Source organism: Cyphomyrmex costatus, unplaced genomic scaffold, assembly GCF_001594065.2.
Source record: "Cyphomyrmex costatus isolate MS0001 unplaced genomic scaffold, Ccosl1.0 scaffold182, whole genome shotgun sequence".
Taxonomy (NCBI): Eukaryota; Metazoa; Arthropoda; class Insecta; order Hymenoptera; family Formicidae; genus Cyphomyrmex; species Cyphomyrmex costatus.
Genome location: NW_017275847.1, coordinates 1,134,770 through 1,156,492, shown reverse-complemented (window position 1 = coordinate 1,156,492; position 21,723 = coordinate 1,134,770). Strand labels below are relative to the sequence as shown.

At 36.5% G+C, this 21,723-nt stretch overlaps 1 protein-coding gene across 1 annotated transcript in view; it reads left to right on the top strand.

Annotated features, from left to right (window-relative positions):
* LOC108772257 (serpin B4) overlaps positions 1–16,700 on the top strand; it is a 57,621-nt gene extending 40,921 nt beyond the window's left edge. Inside the window, exon 5 of the mRNA XM_018537752.1 lies at positions 16,520–16,700. Coding sequence (XP_018393254.1) covers positions 16,520–16,700 — 181 coding nt within the window. The remainder of the gene's footprint in view (positions 1–16,519) is intronic.
* Positions 16,701–21,723: the final 5,023 nt, after the last annotated feature.

The following is a 21,723-nucleotide window of genomic DNA, read 5'->3' as shown; positions in this document are numbered from 1 at the left end:
TAACTTAGTTCTTAAACTACATGTATCATTGTACATTATTATCTTCAATTGAACCTAAACTTCTTGAAATCGCCGCTTCATCGCCTGTAATCTGTTGAATCACGAAGATCATTGGCCGTATTTGAATAAATTTCATAGTGAACGAGATCCCGATGTTCGATAACTCATCGCGGAAGAAGCGATCTCTCGCGATATTATATTTTCATACTCCTACATCGAGGATGGAGCGAGTGAGCAATTTTGTAGAGCGCAACCGACAGGGAAGCAACTTTGTGGAGCGAGCGAGCGACATGGCGGCCAAGATCGCCGTGTTGCCGGGGCCCGGCGCGACGGGCCCCCGCGGCTACACGTAGCCCATATTATTTATTAAAGTCCCAGCTACCGAGCCACCATCTTTCAACGCCTCGAATGTTATCCGTCTTCGCGCGTTTGCATTTGCAAATAGAGTACTCGCGGCCGGCGCGCATTCGTGCATCGCGAATGCCGCGTTTATAGAGAGTGTCCTACTACCTACCGCAATTGCGTAGTTCGTTACATCTTCATCGGCTTATATGGAATATTCTTGAGATAGATATAGCTAAACTTCGGGAACGTGTTCCGTAACTTTTGTGAACGAAAGAAAATCAACTAAGCGCATTATACAAAATTGTGAGAAAATCGCAGTAAACTCACAGCCGAGTTGTGCTGTGATTAGTACATTTCGAATTTTAGTGAGAAAAATATTGATTAAACCAACCAAAGGTTTACAAATGAACTCGCAATTCTTCATCACGATGTTACACATTGCCCCTCCCTTGTTTTTCCGGGAAAAGTAGAATACACTTAGCTGCGGTTATTTGTACCGAGAATTAATCCAAGTACGACTATCTGTTATCTATGTATATTGCATTCGCAAGGTTTAACACGCCAAAGCAGATTCTGTCGATCTGTCTGTCTCAAACATCTCGAGATGTTGAATCCCGCCGAGGGAAAATCAACTACAAATTCGCCGATATGTCGCCGATAATTGATGCGATGTTGCTCTATACATCTCGGTTCCATAACAGAAAGACGCGGCGTAATCCGAAAGTAGGTTCGCCTAATCTGCCTTAATCTATCGACAATGAGGCGCGGAGATTGACGCGCCGGGGAGCGATAACGATGCTGATGCTGCGCTTTTCCTATGTGCGAACGCTGTTTATCTTGCAGTTGTACACGGCGATTTACTGTACGCAACGAGAAATGACAAGTTGGGCAAGTCGTGACTGCTAATTAATCAAAGCCGACTGGAATTTCAGATAGTCATTTTTCATAAGATTACCCGCGAACGTTAGATATTGTTTCTTTTTTTCTGTTCATCAATTTGTTTAACGGATCGTGTTATAATCGCGATTCTAGAACTGACTTTAACGAGCTATGTTAGCGATGCGATAACGCGAAAAGTAATAGAAAAAAGGAACTGCTAGATCTGTGCGTGGAATTTTAAGAAGCCATTCAATAAATGGCTCGATTTCGCTTCCCGACTCTATTTCTCCTTGTTAATTTACTCATTCGTCAAACTAATATTTTAATGTTTCCTGCATGACAGTTGATGTATGTACACGCAGATGTAATATATATGTGCCAAATACTTCATTTACTTTCTAAATTTATATCTTAATATTTTGCTATCGAGAGCTTTACTTACTATGTTATTATTTAATTTCTTATTTTTGGATACTTGTGACAGATATTTAAATTGTCGCGACAAATTTTTTTAGCGTTTGTTATTCACGTGGGATAGCCAATCACTACAGTCTTATACACTCGTTAACGTATAAATACTATGCTTTGTATACACATTATAATTAGCGTAATTTGTTTCACAATAAAAATTTTTTTGTTTATTTATAAGTGAAGGATGTGTGTATAGAATATTATCGATATTTTTATTGAATGGCGTAGATCATCAAATTAAACGTTGAAAATTGAGATATAATGTTGGGATGTACTAATAGAAAAGTTCTTATGACAATATAATTACATGTTATCATAATTATAATTATTATTTATTACTAGACTGGAGTAATAACAATTATATGTACAGTTCTACTAACACAACAAATATACATCATAGTCACCCCACGCGAGTAATGTAGAGTTAAACAGCATCGATGAATTGTACATACATATAAGAAATCCAGGACCAATCTTCAACCAACTTTGTATCAGCAGCGCGATATCGTAGGAAAAAATTGCGAGATGGACGCGACTGCTGGTAGGTCGGACAAGATCGACGACCTCCTGAGGGCAAAATATTCTGCTATGCCGCCGCTCCCGATACGCCCCTGCGCCTCGAGCTGTGATTAGCACCCAAGCGTCAGTGCATTTCGAGAACGAGCGTGCATAACGCGTGCACGATGCACACATAGTTGCAGCCTCTCATGAGGAGAGTCCTAGTCTCTCTCGGCGCTTACGACAGAATTGCAATGAGACTAAGGCGCTTACCGTCAGATTAAAAAAGAAAAAAAGGAAATCCTCGTGCCGTAACTTCCGTTTCGAATCATGACGCCCAAGCGTAACCGTAACACCGAAGTCGCTTGGACATTTGAGAACTTAGGTTGTCATTTGAGATTCTCAAATGCACAAGTAGTATTACTTTGTAGCCGTGACGCAGAATTGGATACGATTTGTACAGTTGTCGTCTCATTATGCTTCAGCTAAAACGCATCGTTTGTTCTCGTTTTTGTCATAAAAAAATTTATAAAATATAGATTACTGAACGGATTATTAGATCCCTTCATAATATATGCATTAGAAAAAATGCATTAAATTTTAATAAATATTTGTTTAAATAACACTGGCATAACATTATTTACAATAAGTATTTACTAAATAAAAAATGATATACTAAGAGAAAGTTTTGAATCTTACCTTATATAATTACTATAATTATATGATAATTATTATTGCTATATAATATTAGTAATAACTCTATATATAGTTCTATTTACAAATATAGCATATATAGAGAAAAAGGTTCTGATTAAAGTAAGAGAACGGTTAATTAGAATGACATTTTGATAAGGCTAAACAGAATTTCTAATTATAAGAACCAGAAAATGGTAAGCAAGCAATAGTCATAACTATGGTTATATGTAATTAAAGTCACAAATATAAAAAATTTTTTCTCAGTATGAAAACAGGCCTTAGTCACATTGAAAAATTGAAAACCAGATTAATCGAGGAAGATCGACGATGGTCGCTCGTTTATGTCTTTTAATTGAATTCGCTGTGCCAAGAGCAGCTGCTCTCTTCCTATCAATTTATATAGTAGGTCGACGGGCACATCTAACATTCATTACGGGATCGGTTTGCGCAACGCTCGATTTATAGAGCGAGTACACGAATCGAGTCCTGCTTCGATCGGGACAGAATTATCGCGACGGACCATCTCGTTGATTGCGCGTGTCGCCGGATGGGAACGTAACGATGCAAAACTTACCGTAAAGTCCGGAACGTCGATGCAGCGACGAATGCACTACAGCCAAGATTCCTGTAAAGACGTGAGGAGATCATTAGAAGGATAAAGAAATTATTTATAAGATTTCTAAAATGATAAATGATAAATTCATAAAGTTTGTAAATTATGTTATTCGATTTGACTAGAAATTTTAGGAAAATTATTAATTTTCAAGAAATTTATTTCTAAAGAAGTTGTCAATTAACTACTACTTTTAAAATATCTTTAACATTCGAGATAAGAAATTCCTAAGATACGTATTACGTTCCTCGAGTTTAACTATACGTACAATTTAAAATAAACTTTTCACATCTCTAAGATAATAAATTTTTAAGATTTTCAAATTTGTTATAATCGGTAAAACTGGTAAAACATAAATATGTAGTAAAAATTGAAACATTTTAATTGAAAAATGAAGATGAACTACTTTTATAAGAAAAATAAATCGTATCATCTCATCTTAATATAATATGGTACTTAATCATATCGAAAATTTCCTTTACAACTAGAGACTTTGATTCATAACAATTTCATTTATATCAGCAGGTATCTTCTGACGATCGGGGTGTAGTAACTATTAAGTTGATTTATTTAGATGGAAGTTAGAGAGAGATCGCTCGAACGGAGGCGCTTTAGGAGGAAAGGGGGCAGGAGGAAAATAAAGTAAGAACCGAGGATCTTTGGGTACCGTAGCCGAGTGGAGTCTGCGAATCCGAGCTATATCTGAACTCCGAAAGAGTTCCTCTCCGACGCGCGACGCGCCGCGCGTTAACGGGATCGGGAGTTACGTCGAACCGGTTGTATGCACTCAATGTCCTTAGGCAACCGCGGGTGGTGGTAGTCTCGTATGTAGGTCTTCTCCTGCGATTGGCCGAGCCACGGCGCGCCGGCCTGGCGAATAAGGCTCACCGCGCCGTGTCTGCCTGGGCTCCGACTCACCGAGTCGGACTCACCTGTTGCACCTGGCTCGCCGTGATCGCGTACCGGAACCGACCCGATCAATTCGGCTACGGTGGCTACCCCGTTTGGCCGGTTCTCAGAAACTACGGCCCCCATTGAATTTCGGACCTTAGGGAACTTACTGAACTCCCGAAAAATACGTTCAGCTTTCATCACGTCTCTTTCTCCGGCAAAAAATTTCAACCTTTGTCGATATCATATCTAAGCAAAATGTGCACAATTCTGGATTTCGAAAATTTTTAAAGCCTTAAATATCTGAAGTTTCCAAACTTTGAATCATCGTTGAGTCTTGAAAGAGTCTTATTGCTAGGAAATTTATTTATTCTATATTTTGAAGAAAAAGATTTTGTTTATATTATATTCGTATTTTCGCGTGGAAATTAAAAAAATCTTTGAGTTTGTGCAAAGATCTTTTTTTCACATTTCAAAGAGATCTAGGAATTTCAGCATATGTATTGTATAATATATATTCTTAAACAAAAGAAAAAGGAGAGCAGCTTTACCCAAAGGTTCCAATCTTCCAATTTATTGCGATTTAATATATCCTTAAAATTTTTTAGAGGATTAAAAGTTCAAATTCATGGACTTTGTTCAAATTCTGAGGTTAAGAATGATTTGAAGAATGATTTTCGAGTTATCAAAAAAAAACTTTCCACTGGAGACTCCAGCAAAGACTCACTGGTTTTGCGCCCCTGCAGTATTTTATACGCACAATTAGCACACAGGATGCAATCAAATACTCGTAATTTTTTTAACGAGCTTCACCGGGATACATTGGGTATAATTAGAGATTCTTAAATAAGAGATGGACACCATACATTTGGTCAGTCATATTTTCAGGAATGAGATATCGACGTATCTCATTCTGTCTTATGTATTTATTTCTTTCTATCCGGTGTTCAATCTCTTAAAGATCTAAGTATAATTGAAATTTCGCTGCAAATTGAATGAACAACTACGCTTTAACTTTGTTATAAATCAAATTTTAAATTTCATTACAAATGTTACGAGTGGAAGCTATAAATGGTTTCGAATTCTCTGAATAAAAGTTAAAGATTCAGATTCCGCGGGGTTAATGCGAGAATAACGAAGAATTGCATTGGTCAATAATATTGATGCAATGTTATCATTAATCGGAACAATTTCCATCCTATTGTCGTTAGTCGTTTATTATTATTTTTTTTTTCATGATTTCGCGCTGATTGTGGTTACGGGTGTGCAACACGTGCTACGGGACGAGGGTGGATTGCTGAAGAGAGAGAAAGAGGGAGCGAGGAGGCTTAATTGCAGCATCTCGGAGCACGTGCAGACGTATATAAGCGGCGCATCCTTCTGACATCATCGATCAGAACTCGTCGACTTTTTCTTTTTCACAGCGGTTCTTCCGCACGTTCCTGCGCTCCATCATCCGCACGGCCTGTATCGCGGCGGTGGCATTTTTCCAAGGCCGCTGCCGCCGCATTATTAGTCGGGCTTTCTTTCTCCTGCCATTTTTCCGCGATCAGCCGGCCGGCCGGCACGAATCAATCTCCCGCCGATCAAACTTACAGTATCGCTACAATGAGATCCACATTTCTAACGTGGATCCGGATCTCTCGGAATGTAGGTTTCGACAGTAAAAAAAGATATTTATCCGATCAACCCTGGAATCGGGCCCGCGGCCTGCAAAGTAGATAGATAAACCCCGTAAACCTCAAGGAATTTTTAAACGAAACTCTTATTTCCCTTTATTTCTCGCCAAAGATAAAAATTATATTAATACAATAAATACGACTTTATTTCTTCGTACATACAATAAAAATTTAATAAAAACAAATAATTTCGTCGTTTTGCGTGATGATTTTAACCCTTCATTTACAATTTGTATTTTTTTTTACTCGAGCAAAATTTCAATCTCAAACACTTCACCCTTATTTTTTTTGGTTCGAATTTCAATTTTTGTAAATAAAGTTCAAATAAAGTTTTCAACATTTGAGTTAAACATTTTTGATAATGTAGCAGAGATGTTGAAATGTAACTCTGAATTTTTCCATATTTTTTTGAAAGCCAAACATAGTAAAAAAATTAGACTGGTTAAAAACATTCTAGATTATAGACGAATATTAATAATTCTGCGATTTCGCGAAACTAATTCTACGGATTTACTTAAAATCTTATCATGTTGCTAGAATCTCGGCGGCGAAAGAAAACATCGCGAATCATACGAGTGCGAATGAATTCCACGACGAAGCCGGGTATAAATTGTTGCCGGTCGATCGATTACTTATGCGCATTGCTTTTATAGTATATTATTCTTTTTGCGTCTCCACGAGATACAAACAAACCTTTCTCACAGGTGTACTCGTTTCTCGAGATATGTATATCATTAAAAATCAATGATTATCGCATTTATACAGATAATACTGTATTTTAGATTACTAAATATCTTAATAAATCATAACAGATCTTGATAAATTATATTATATCAGAAAGAAAAAATTAAAAATGAATATAAAAGAAATAAAGATTTGAATTTGATATCAACTAAGATATATATATATATATATAAATCGTTAAAAAAAACTCAAAATTTTTATAATTATCAATTTAAACATAATTTCCGATTAATCTAAAACTGTGACAACCATTATTTTATAAACAAACCCAAAAAAATTATAATTTTGCAGTTGCAATATTTTTTATTTCAGTTGTCAAATTTTTATTTAATATTAGCCGGAACTTGTTTAAAATTTTTTATTAAAAATCATACATGTCTACAAGAATAAAAATAAAAAGAAAGTTTAGAGAGAAAGTATACGATAAGAAATTGAAAATTAATATAAACAATTTCTACAAACTGTATGCTGGGTAGTATGTTATTAGTGGCACCATTACTATTACTAGTACGACTTTTGCTACGCTCTCTATTAATCAATTATCTTTCTCGAGCAGGCATTTACGATGATTGATAATCCTAGTTCTTCCTTCTTCTCGATGAACTCGATGAACATGTCTTAACCCCTCGTTCAAGTCTCCGGCGGCAGTAGGTCAAAGCGCCTAGGCTTAGGCCGAAAAGCCACGTCCTTGAAGCTGCATCGGCGGCGAGTCGGTTCCCCGGCGTTGCGCGCGAGCGCGCACGACTCGACTCGGCGGGTCCCGTGTCCGTGGGGCCCGATAGAGTCCCCGAGCTCGTGTTAGTGACACGTGCAGCACGCGGAGAACCGCCGGTTGGAGAACCTTTGTGCGCGTCAACGAAGAGAGGAGGGCGTCGCGCGGTGGCGCACGAAGAAGGGAGGGTGGGGAACGCGGGTCTTGGGAGGAAAGGGGTTCCCAAGTACCGCTATACCTGGAGTCGCCCGAGGCGGAATACATACCTACCTACCTACCTAGTACGTGTTCCCCTCTCACTCTCTCACTTCTGTCGTCGCTCCATCTTTCTCTTGCTTTCGCGTCCGATCGCTTCCCTCCTCCCACTTCCCACCCTCGGAACCCTCCTCGTCGTTCGAGCCCGCGCAAGCTATACCGCTGGAAGTCCGCGCCATGATGCACGCCATAGAGCAACAACGGGGACCGATCAGTGATTTGCTTCACCTCGCCGACGACGCGCGTCGCGACGTCGCCGTCGTTCTCTTTTTTCTTTTTTCCTCCTTTTTCTCTCTTTTTCTTCTTTGTCATCCTATCGTACACGTACGCACGCAATCCCGTCGAGTTCATTCGTCTCGTTAGTTCTCGGTCGGTCCTCGAACCTCCGCACAGAGGTTCCAAGTTTGTGTTATTTAGATTTGGAATTCAAGTTTTTCAACTTAGAAAAAATATTTTTTTAATTCTCGAATGACCTATTCAGTTGGAAAATATTCTACGTAGTAGCGTGTTTCTAGATGTCTTCAATGGAACATTCTATTTAGAATTCTATAATCGACGTAGTGTCGACGTGACATTGACGTTATAATGACCCCAAATTGGCGGGTTGAAGGAACAAAATATTCCTCTCTCTCTCCCTTTCTGCCTTTCAAGATATTTATTTGCTGTTGAAATCATTACGATAATCGTTATTTTTCAACAACTCACAACGTGATCACGACTTCGGATTGACCAAAAGAAAAGAAAGAAGCAGAAGAGCGCTCCTTTATGAATCTTCCGAGTATTTCTTCTTCGTACTGACTTTGGTGAATTATTTTGCTATCAAAACCAATGGACATCATCGTCATCGTTGTGGTCGAAGACAACATCGCGACGACTTGAAGTTGGTATACTAAGGACCACCAGACGATCGCGGCGGCGAGGTGGAAGAGGACGCCCGCCGCGAAGAGAGCTCTCCTTCTCCTGGAGTGTTCACCTACCCTACCACTTCCTCCTCCTCCACCACCTCCTCCTCGTCCTTCTCCTTCTCCTTTTCCTCCTCTTTCTCCTCTTCCTCCTCGTCTTGCTCCGCCACCTCTATCGCGCTTACAGTCGTTCGGTCGCCGGCGAGTAATACGGTTTACGGCCGCGTACAACGGCGTCCACGAAACAGCTGGTACCACTGATCACTGGTCGCATCCGGCGGCCGCAGATCCTCAAGAACTTGTTCGGAAGAATCGATTCCGTTTGCACCAGCTCGTGAGAGGATCGAGATAAGAGGGACATGTGGACCGCGGTGCCTAAATTTGTCCTCGCGATATCGAAATTTCGTGAAACGTATTCGTGAACACGTATGCGTGAGTGAGAGTGATATCGGCCGCTTTAATCAAATTTTCGGCCTTTCAGAGACACGACGTGGCTCGTAAGTCCGTTATCGAGAATTTAAACTCGATACATCGCGTCTCGCGCGAGTGCTGAAGAGAATAGCATGAATAGTGTTGAAGAGAGTCAGAAATAAATCCGGTTCCATCTCTCGTGGAAAAAGCCAAGATCTGTTACACCTTTAAGATCCAAAAGTCAGGATCTATCACAATTAAAATATTCAAGAATCAAGATTTTTACACTAAGGTTTCAAAATGTCAAGATCTACATTCTGAAAACTTAAAAATCAGAATCTGGTTGCAGTATATACATTCAAGTATTTACATTTTTAAGAGGATTCAAGAAGTCAAGAGATCCGTTATATCCTAAAAACTCAAAGGAAGGCAGTCTTGCTCTACAGAGTTAAGATTGGATGCGGCCGAAAGAATCAAGAGATTTACTACACCTCGAAGATTTAGAAAGCCGCAATAATACTCTCTTTGCATCCGATATTAATCGGGATAAATTACGTCTTAAGAATTCAAGCCAGCAGTCGCCAGCTATTAGTTTCTAAGTCAGACTCGATAAAAGTCGTATGGCCATCGCATCGACACACCTGCGTGGATACCTGTGCGAAGAGCGTAGAGCCGCGACGACGCCTCGCGTCGTCCAGGATGCGTTCGCGCACATGACCCTCGATCAGTGAACGACCTTTTCCGGAGCACCTGCACATCCGACAAACTCCGCGTTGTACGTTGGTCGAGGGAATTTTCCTAACACTCGACGCGCGTATAATCTCTGATCCTCAGCCGACTTGGTCTACGAGGAGTTAACCTGGCAGAGATCTCCTCATCTCTTCTATTCCCAGAGGTTAGTCACTCGCTTCGTTCCGGTATCGTACACACGCGTGTGGGCAGTAGAGTGTGGGTACACGCTCTCGCGGTGCAACGATTGCCTGTGTGTATGCGCGTATGTGTGTGTATGTAGCTGTGTGCATGAGAGCCTCGTGCAGGTATATATTTATCCGTGTTGCGAAAGTGCAGCGAGCTGCATTATATGCGGCCAGCGAGGTGTGAACTTTTTCGGGGATCGAGCCTGATCGTTTTGCGTCGCGTCAATCTGAAGGATGAGACTCCATTTTAATTATAAGTCATCACATCGTTCTAAATAAAGACACCAAGTATCGCGTTTCTCGGAAGTTTCAAGCTTATAAAATATGCCCATAAAATAAGCTTCTTTCCATGATAATAATAACAATGAATTCACTCCGAAGGAATGGATTCTTATTGGTGAACATACTGTATATTTTTTTTCGCATAGGCACATAACATACGTTTCTCTGTGTTTCTTCTGAAAGATCACAGGATTGCGGAATAACATTCCTTCCAAGATGATTGATTCGATCATTAGGGATAACTGTTATTGCTATGGTAAATCGTAACTATGAAAGTCGGAGTAAAATGGAATCCCGGGATAAAGACGATCTACGCGGTTGACGCGTAATCATGGTTAGAGCCGTATAACATTGCTTTGTCGTTCGCGGCCGCTCGCGCGTTCCGGATGCGTGTAATCTCCGTAGAGTTACACGCGGCTTGACGACGACGACGACGACGACGACGACGAGGTGTCGTCGCCTCTTTCGCGCGCGCAGGAAATCTTCGCGATGACGCAGCCTCCGTGCTCTATTCGCGTCGAGGAAGATTTATCTCAATCGCGCCAGAGATTATCGCCCACGATGTCCGTTTCGAAAGAAAATTACGTACGCGGCTCAAACTAGGCTCAAAAATACGATTCCTCGGAATTTTTATTCGTCTCCACGAAGAGAAGCAGTGTGACGACACATCGCTTATATATGATATGATAGTTTCGTGACACCCTGTAAGTGCTTATCGCACGCCGGTGATCGCGATTAATGGAAATATTTTCAAGGAAATCGTTACTTAATAACAAGTTTCTTGAAAAGCTAGTGTGATACGTATTCGCGCTTATTTTCGATGGAAAATTACGATACGATGCAAATAAGTGCGCGGTGTTGCGAAGGAGAAAGTGCGCGATCGTGATTATCGTCAAAATTGCATTTTTCGTGCGCGCATCTCGCTGAGCAAACACGGAAATCATTCTCAACATAATATCGTGCAGAACTCAAGCAGAAATAAGCGCTTATGTAAAAATACAAAGTAGTAAAAACTAGAGTTAAGTGTGCAAATAATTAATTACCAATTAATTAATTTATGTACTACATGATTTACTTAATTAATCCATATCACATGTATGAATTAAATCCATAACGCTTCATGTTGATTATTCGATACATAATAAAAATAAACACTGCGCGAAAAATAGAATTATATTTATTTGAATGAATCAATTAGATTAATCGGTAAGAAGATTCATGTTCAACTATTTTCTTTCACTTTTCGTATGTATCTTTTTACTTTCGTTGACGTTTTGAGAAATCGGTTTTCTCGCTTAAAATTGACCACAATATATCCGTTCTACATGATGAATCGCCACTGCAGCGGTGTTGCGGCCTGCGAAACAAATAATTGGTGAAAAATTCCAGCTGTTCATGATACCGCGACCACGTTACGGTATTAATTAACTATAAAATTGCGGTAATGGCAAACGTGTCGCGCGTGTATTGCGCGTGTTAGATCGTTCCGCGTGTCACCAAATAAAAACTGGTCACGTTCGTGAATGCAGATTCCACATGGATCCAGAAATTTGAAAAAAACAAACTGTAAAAACGATAGAGTGCAACACTTAAAGGCGATAATTACGATCATTATCTAATCCTCCTTTTTCATGTTGTTCAATGATGAAATTAATAAAACGATGAAAAATATTACAAAAGATATTAAAGAAGAAATGTTTTATTTAAAAATTTAGGCAATTTTAGTTTTAAAATTTTGCTCAGAAATGGGGAAAATTTATTCAAAAAATAGTACATTAAATATTCTCTAAAATTGTAATCCTATTCTTACATTTTTATTGTGTGAAAGATATATTATATTAAACATTTTTGTATAAGATTTTAAATCTGCTGAATCAAATTCTTTTAGTCTCAAACGACTCAAATATAAGTATAATATAATTTAAATGTATATATCTTAATATAAAAGCCTGAATCGAGTTTCTAAAAAACGAATCGCGGATTTTAAGAGCGATTTTTATGTTGGTTTAGAGATTCTTATGGCAAGCTGTAGAAAGAGAAAGAAGGAAGATGAGGGGATTCGCCTCTCGTCGTTTGTCGCTCATGGAATTTGGATGAATTTGTTATTTTCGTCCGGGGAAACCGTGGAAGGAATTTTGATCGCCTCAACTCCGGTCTGCCGCACCGAGTGAGGAGTGTCCAGAATTGCCACTTGTTTTTCGAGAAAACGCGCCAAAGGATGAAGACACGACTCGCCGCGTTCTTTATCTACAGACATAAACACGCTGGACATGTGATCGCCAAATAAAAATGCGTCTAAAAGCGTCGTTTAACCAGCTATTTCTGGCGCCAACGAAATTCGCGGACTAACATTCGTCGTTATTTTTTAATCTTAATTTAGAATCCTATATAAACTTGGATTTAGTAAACCAATCGAGTTGAAGTTTAATTATCCAAAGAATTAAATTTTAATTTATTATAAACTAAAATATAATTAAAAGTTAAATAACATTTCAACTAAATTGAATTTAATTTATATATAGGTAATGTAAAAAATAAGTTTGAATTTTTCTAGTTGAATAAGTATCAAGAATTTTTAGTTCTGTGTGAATGTTTTTGAATTTTTAAAATATTCTAAAATATTTTTTGTCTGCTGATCTTACTTTTTTATACATTAAAAAATCTTTAATACGCATATATTCTACAAAGGAATTAGAGACATAGAGTTTAAAATTTAAATGTACGTAATTTTTAAGAAAAAAATATTCTTAAAAAATTAAATGTTAAAGTAAGAAATTAATATTTAGTTTATAGTTTTTTAATTTTCTAAACAATTGAATCACAGTGCGATTACGCTATACTCGACCTTACCTGTGCAATTAGATTTCCTCAAACTTTATCTTCAATTAACCCAAAATGAATTTGAGCTCCAAATGGCATTTGATTACGATAAAAAGAAAAGACAGTCGAACTTACGGAATAAGGGACCGCAAAATAGAAAACGGCAGGAAGCGCAACGCGAACGGGCCACAACAAAGGTAAGATCGAGAAGGCAGACGCGGAGATACGCATCTACGAGCGTGGGATCGCGTGTACGCCGGCGTTAAAGTCTCCTCCTTCGGCTTCGTCGAAATCGCCGCTTTGCGCGAGCGGGGGATATCTGGGACGCGCCGCGCCGCGTCGCGACGCATAATCATACCGACGCTTTTGTAATCCACGTGACTATCGTGCGCGACGTGGGCTATACAAGTATTCCTTCGATTGAGAGAGAGCCACCTTTAGATGGCTATTTTAAAACGTGTGCGTTTTAAATATACTGTGTTGTATTCTTTCTAAGTTTCTCGCGCTATTAAAAATGCGATAGAATTTAAAAAAAACTAAATATGTGTAAAATGATTAAATCCCCCTTTATTATTATATATTTATACATATATAATAAGAATAATTTTTCGCTAATAAATCAAATTTAAATTCAGGAAATAGTAAGATTACAGTTAATAATCAAGTCAATATTGATCAGACTCTATAGCATAAAAATTATTACTGTAATTAATTATATCAGTGTTGACAATAAAATCTTACACCTAAAATGACACGGTTAATATATTATTTCCTGCAGTCTCAATATTTCAATTGTGATATTATTTTTAACCTTTAAAAAGATTACTATGGAGAGCAGCCTAATTAGTCTTAAAAACCTTTCTGAAAAAGATAAAGTATATTGAAGTTTTAAAGTTCATTATTTTTTACATTCCTGTATCTCATAAGGATAATCAACAAAACAAATACTGTAAATTTAACTGTATATACATACATATATTAAAAAATATAACTATAAAGATAAAAAAAAATGTAGGGTGTTCCGAGCAACCCATCTAATTATTTGTAGGTTAAAAAATAAAGCCATATAAATGAAGGTTATATCAGATATAGGTTCGTAAATTCCAAAATCTTAAAAAGATTAATGATATCTGTCAAGATTTAAGATAATAAAATATAGACTACACACACACACACCACCACAAAATTATACGGTAATATACGAAATGTTATTATATAATAAAATATAAATAAAATTAAACATATAACCATGTTTTTTGATTACATTGTTAATTATCGAATACTTTACACGTTTCATTGAGCAGAATGAGAAAGCAAGGTGGATTATTAATAGTCCTTTTTACCGGCGATGCCCGGAGGAAGACAGTGGAAGGACACGTGAGGTCATCGTCGTAAAATACAACGAGGAGAACCTGAATTTCTCTCCTTGACGATCCTAGTCCTCACGATTGAACACACAGAGTAAAAAACAATTAATGTTCACAGAATTACCGCGAATTAAATCAATCGATCAAGCCTCTTTCGTAGTAACAAAATATGTCTGAACGTTAACTGATCAGAGTTTGATTTCGACGTTATCGATTGTCGATCTCTAGATAGCGACGTAACATTTCAAGAGAAAAAGAGATAAATAAAGGTTGATCCATCGACCTTTTTATTTATCTCTTTATATTAAAGTTATATTAAGGTTATATAATTTTATACACAATACGCGAAGGAAAAGCGATTCTACATAAAAAGAATAAATAAAAAGTTTCCATATTTTTTATGCAGAACTGTGCTGTTAAAGAAAATTGAGTTTTAAAAAATTAGTGTTATTACAATATTTCGTTAATGTTTTATCTTAATAAGTTAGTTTCAATAAGAATGAATAGCTGAGGGATACTTGAATCGAACTCTTGAAGAACTTAAGATTTTCGGTGGATATCTCGCGTATGCTTTTGGAATAACACTCGGCCTCTAAATTGTAGAACGAAGTTGTCACTGAATGACTTTCATCAGTTTCTAGACGCTCTTAAAATACACTATAGGCAGCAATGAGTCACCGCTTTCTATCGGAATGTTAATAGCGAATGCACATGTGTGTTCTGGATGGGAGAAAAAAATCGATTTCTCACTCTCGTTTCTTTGCGCTACTACATACTTATTGATATTGCGAATACGAGAAGAACGTTCCCGCAAGACAGATTAAGTAGAAGATAAATGAAAGAAGCGAAGAAAGAGAGGAGAGAGAGAGAAAAGAGAAGTCGACTTCGCAAAAACTTTAAACCTCATAATTACGCTTATTTACTTCGTTGCGAAACGCACGGTCGAATTTTAAATCACAAGTACGCACACACATGTAAATAAATTCCTCTAGTGATGACGAAGTTGTTCGCTTAATCGAGACAAAATCTGTTCCTTCCATTTGCTAATAAATTACCGATTTATCATAATAAATAATTCTCGGTATAAAAGTATGTGTCTCCTTTTTAGAATTATTTTAATTCCATTCTACATATTCTATATTCTATTCGACCAAGTTATGCACATTGAATTAAGTCTTATATTGCATGATTTAATCTGTTACTTTTTTAAGTCTTGTCAAAGTAAATATTCTAAGCTTCTTTTAAAGTAAACTTCAGATTCTACATTCTAATTCAGAATTTTTCTCAGTTTCTAAATATCACACATTAAATCGTGTTAAATATTAATTTAATCTCTTCTAACTTTTCTAAAAGACGGGGAGGATTTTTCTTAAGTTTTAATTTACGTTAAATTGTAGGTTAAGCGGCAATCAAACGAGAGGCATACTATTTTCAGATCTATTAAACATAGATTCTACTCGAGTCTGAATTATGCACAGTGTTGCAGTAATATACACGTTGCACTTAGCCGCGGGTTTCGCGAAGTCTAATATTTCCCCGCGCGCGCGCACTCAGCCTGCACGAGTACAGGACAGGTTCCGACGACGACGGCAGGATACTCTGACATTTGCCAGGTTGATAGTCGAGTGGTTCACCTATAGCGAAGTGCACCTATCCGTTGCATTATACATGGTGTCCCAGAATCACCGGATGTTCTTTTAATCACAGTTTCTTTCACGATCAATTTCATGATAATCTTCGTACGCGTTTAACAGAAAGTTATTGTTATTCGTTTAACACGATCTTATCTATTTTTGACACTCTGTGTATCTTGTACCAACATCTTTAAATTGAAACTCTTGAAGAAACAAAATCCACTTATAATCGACTGAAGGGAATAATTTAGAAATAAATTATGTAAAATATATAAAGGATGGCATTTTTTAGCTGATTTAAGGACAATAAAAGGAAGTGTTTTATTATTTTTTATTATAATTGGATAAAATAATTATTCATGAGTTTTATAAAAAAATGATTAAGTAATTCATAAATTCTTAGCTGGCTCGACGTTTACGTCAAGATCAATTCTAAATCAATTGAAGAATCTGTAATGAGAAAGCTCTTCGGTAGCTCCTGGTACATACATCCTACTTGTGTATCTCTCGGTCGAGAGATCAACGAGTCTGCGTATTTCGCCAGAATTTCGAGTCGATGGAAGCGGGCTGAAGAAGCAGGCTAAGGCCCCGGGATGGCAGTGGTACGATAATTACCAGCTGGAAAACGCGAGATGATGCATAACGCGGAGAGTCGCAGGCAGTTAGCCGTACGATTGCAGAAGCGAGCTTAGAACCCGGCGTCGTAGCCGAGGGCAGGTTTGCAACCGCTGCCAGAGAGAAATTTCTACAGAGTTGCTGTGCGCTGTAGCGGTCGTTTCGACATAGGTGCAGGATCGAGGGGACCCTGCACGCCAACCAACGGTGCGAATAATATTGCCTTATATCGGATACGCGCGTACACGAATTTTTTTCTCAGACTTTCGAATAATTTTCGGAAAAAATATATGTGCGTGAGAGAAAGAGAACCAATGACACTTGTTCTCTATCTGTGAAAATGTAAGAGAGAAAACATAATGCACACAAACTCACCGCAAAATCTTCATGTCGACGAATGAGCATGATAAATGCATCATGACAGAGATTCGCTGGAAGAGAAAAATACAACCTAAATGAAAAGTATTCTATCTGGCTGTGCACGAAATATTGATAAATCCGAGAAAAGAACAATTGTTTTGCTAAATTTGACTAGATACAGATCTGAAAATAATTTTGTTGAACTATATCAAAATAATTATATAGAATGCTCAAGCTAGACACTTTCTAGAATATAAAATTCCTCTACCAAATTATTTAATTGTATTTAACTAAATTTTTTAATGTTTTAGCAAAATTAATCTTTCCATGTGTGTGAGAAAATAAGTATTTAAGTAAAAAAAATTAACAATATATATATATTTTTTTCAAGTTTCTCAGGAGCCATTTTTATGATCTAACTTAGACTAAATTTGATCCTCTTAAATTTGTCTTAAATTTTATATATGTATGTATTATACTTTGTTTTTCTTGCAAATACATTATAAAATTTCTGAAACTTGGAATTCTTTTTTTCTTGTCTTTATAAATCTCGCAGCTTCGTCAGGAAATGACTGCATGCAGTGAACAGACTCCACCATGTCATGAAAAGACTCCTCGGCGTGCACGTGTAATTAAGGGTGTAATTAGAACACCGGATAAGAGCGGTTTAGACCATTACAAAGACAGACCACTACGGAGATTGAGGAAAATGTTTATATATATATATATATATATAAATATATTATCAACGTTTAAACGTTCTACATAATTATTTATGATCTAATAAAATTATCTCCAAATCTATATCTAGTTAAATTTTTAGATACTTCAACAAAACCGTTCTTTTGTGTAACAATATGTATTCTAGAATCTTTAAAAACATTATTATTTAGAAGTTGTTGTTGTCATGTTGCGTTAATTTTCGTTCAACACGTATGTCGTCACGGATATTTATCCTTTGAAATCTCACACACGATAATATAAATACACAAGGGACACATTCCTAGGAAAAATAACGCAACATTCAAGAATGTTACACGCAAGAATGACTATAGAATTAATTTTTTCTTAAAGAAATATTACCTTCTTTAAAGAACCTTTATTAAAGAAGTATATTATTAGAATTTTTTACTCGAAAACAAAACTAAATTTCTTTCCGAATCAAGCTATAATATTTTTTTCGTTTAGCTACACTTTATCTGGAGACATAAAATTATACGCCGTGTTTGTATGTAACAATTGTAGAATATTTTTGTGCTACAGCATCTTTGAGCTAATATCGCAGTGCACGGCGTCGAAGACGTGATTATCCGTACAAAAAGATGCGGAACCTCTGTGGAAAGCCCTCTCGTACTTCGTCTCGGTTGTCAGAGTTAATGCAAAATCGCGAACGTGCCGCGAATACAACACATACACAAATGCACCGCTGCTGGGTGCAACTTAATGACGATGTCGCCCCGCGTTACTACACGGTGTACTTATTAGCGCAAGGCGCGTTTAGGATTGTGCACATCTTAATTAGCATCGGCAATTAACGAGGTCACTTGGACGATACCGTTTTGATGATGAGCGACAAAAACCATACATGCTATTTGACGCTCTTAAGTATTTTCGATCTCCGCTACAGTCCTTCAATTTATTTTACGATGACAGATTGAAGCATATAACGGTCTAATTTTTTAAAAAGATATTTCAAAAATCGTAATATATTTGTTGGTATATATATATATTTATATTACATTAGTTGACAAAAATTTTATTAAAAGGATAATTTTGACCATTCCTTACATATTTTTTATATTGATTCGAAAAATAAGATTAGACTTTATTTTAAGAACTCAAATTTTTTATAACTAATATATTTCTTTTTAAAAACATCCACATTTTACTAATAGTTTATGTAAGATTAAACCTTTTTCTTAATTAAAATAATTAGTTTTGTTTGAATCCGTTTGAATAATGAGTAAAGAATCATGTTAAACTTAGCAGCTATTCTTTATAAATCATTTATTTATGTCTAAACGGAAAAAAAATAAAAGTAAAGGAATTTTTAAATGTATGTATATCACTCAAAAACCTTGCACTCGTCATTTTGACAGAATTAAAATCAACGTAAAAGATATTATAAAAAATACCTTCTCAGATCTCAATAAGAAAAATAAAATTTTGTCGACCATTACAGTGTCACCATTACAATAATTACAGTACCAATAATTACAACAATAAAAAATAATAAAAAAACACAATAAATAATTCTATTTCCATTAAGTTTAAAGATTTAAAATTTCTGAAGTTTAATAATGTCAAATTTCCTTATATTAGATTACAATTTTTTTATGCTGATCAATATAAAGTTGTAAATAGAAGACCCGAGTGTTAAAAAATTTCAAAATATGATGGTGCGAAGATAAAATGAGAAGTATTTAGCTTGTTTATGGCCATATTGTATAACGCAAATTATTCTACTTAATCTTGTCAGCAGTAACGGTAGAAATCGCAGAATCACAAGCTTTACTTATGCCACGTGGCCTTTGAACTCGTGTTTCGACAGCGCCAGCACAAAAAGCTAAGCTAATGCATAACCAACGGAGCGGAATCGAGACACAGCGGAGCCATGCGATTAACGCGACTGTCGTGACACCGCTGTTGCGGATGTCGATAGCGCGACTGACAACGTGGTTTCCCCCGTCTCAATCAGACACGGTTTATCATTGCTGATAAATTTGTCTGTCAAGAATAGATTGAAAAAAAACTCATTTTATCGAGCGTGACTCTTTTAAACGATTAAACAATTTTTGTTGAAAAGAGAAAATCCTATTCTTCATTCAGGAGTATAAAAATACGAATAGATATATAAATAATATTATATATATACATGTAATAAATGTATAACATACATTTTGTGAAATTTTATTTAAGAAAACGATATATATACAGAAAGGACGAAAAAGATTTTGCAAAAGTATTTAAAATTTAACTATAAATACAGATTTGAAGTTAATTTTCTTTTAAGGGTCTTTATAATAATTATTAAGACTTGCTCAAACTGGTTGCTAGGACGTGAAAACTTCTCTTGCATTGCTCATTATGCTTGATTTTTCTATACAATTATTTAGTATTAAATTATTTTCAGAACTATAGATGAATTTTGCAAAATTGTTCTCTTTTCGTGTATATTTTTTAAATTATCGAATTTAATTAAAAATGTTTGTTGATTCTTAACCCTTTATTTGTAATCATATTTTTATTCCCTTCATTTGAAATTTATCTTTTTTGTCTATCTTAAGCTTTTTAGTTTTTCCAAAAAATGTGGAAAAATTCAGGATTACTTTTTAACGTTCTTATTTATTAAATAGATAATAAAATATTTTGTGAGGAAGAATCAGACTCCTTTATTTCAGAGAAATTTGAGAGTGAAATTTCGCTTGCATCAAAAGATTCAGATGATGAAGTGTTAATACAGTTTTCAAAAGAAAATAAGAAATGAAGACTTTAGTCACAGGAAGGCGATTATCTTGTTTTAAAATTCGTTTACCCAAACACTCGTGTCTCTCCGTTAGTTCAGTTAACAGAGATTCCCCTGTAATTTGGACGTAAACGATAGAGTCCCGGGTATTTTGACTTTCTCCACGTGTCTGTCAAGTTTCGTTTCAGTCCCGCGGTGCGTATCGCCCAAGGGGAACGATTGATCGGTTGTGCAAATCGGTGTGCTTTCTGGACGAACTTCCGCTCGTCAAAGAAAACGGACTTGGGTTGGCGAAGCTGACCCAGTTTGCGTGCGGGGCCGAACGGGCCCCACGGCGCGCAAGGACGCCGCGAAAACAGGCGAGACGGCGCGATGTGTTGTTCCTTCGCCTAACAAACTCGGCATGAGGAGGGTGGAGCGCTTTCGAAACGAACGACGGTAATTATCGGTTATATACAAAGTAATACCGGCCGGTCGACTTCCATTCCATCCTTAAGATCGACGCCTTACGCGAAGCTCCGTGCCTCGCTCCTTGCCCGAATGGCGCGCGAACGGACGAAGAAAAAGAACGTGAGTTCTCTCTGGTGTTTAATTAACCGTCATTACACGCGCCGTCATTCGGCGACCTTGTTAAATCTAACGATCATCGCGATATTGACTTAACGGAATCGAATGAAGCAATCCATATTATGTTCTCTGTTTTTGCGATCCTGAGATTTTATAAAGTTATTACCATTAGATGAAAAACTATCATTGCTATTTGATTACATTAATTATTTTAAAGAAGAAAAAATATGAACAAAAATTAAATTTAAGAATTTGAGATTTTATATTTATATAAAAAAATAAAGTGTGAGATATTAAGCGCGTAATGAAAAAAATTTATTAAATTTTAATATATTTCTTTGAATAGTACTAAGTAAATATTTACTTGATAAAGATGATAGTTAAATCAAATTAATGGTTTTTGTCGTCAAATAAATATATTTACAACAACACACATTTAGTAAATATTTACTTATTACAATTCAAATAAATAATATTTTTATTAAAATTTAATATTTTCTTTTAGCTATTTAAAATCTAAGATTTTAATCTGAATTTAGCCGCGCATTAATTCTAAAATTACATGGAAAGAACGTTTTACTGAAGTATACTAAAGTTTT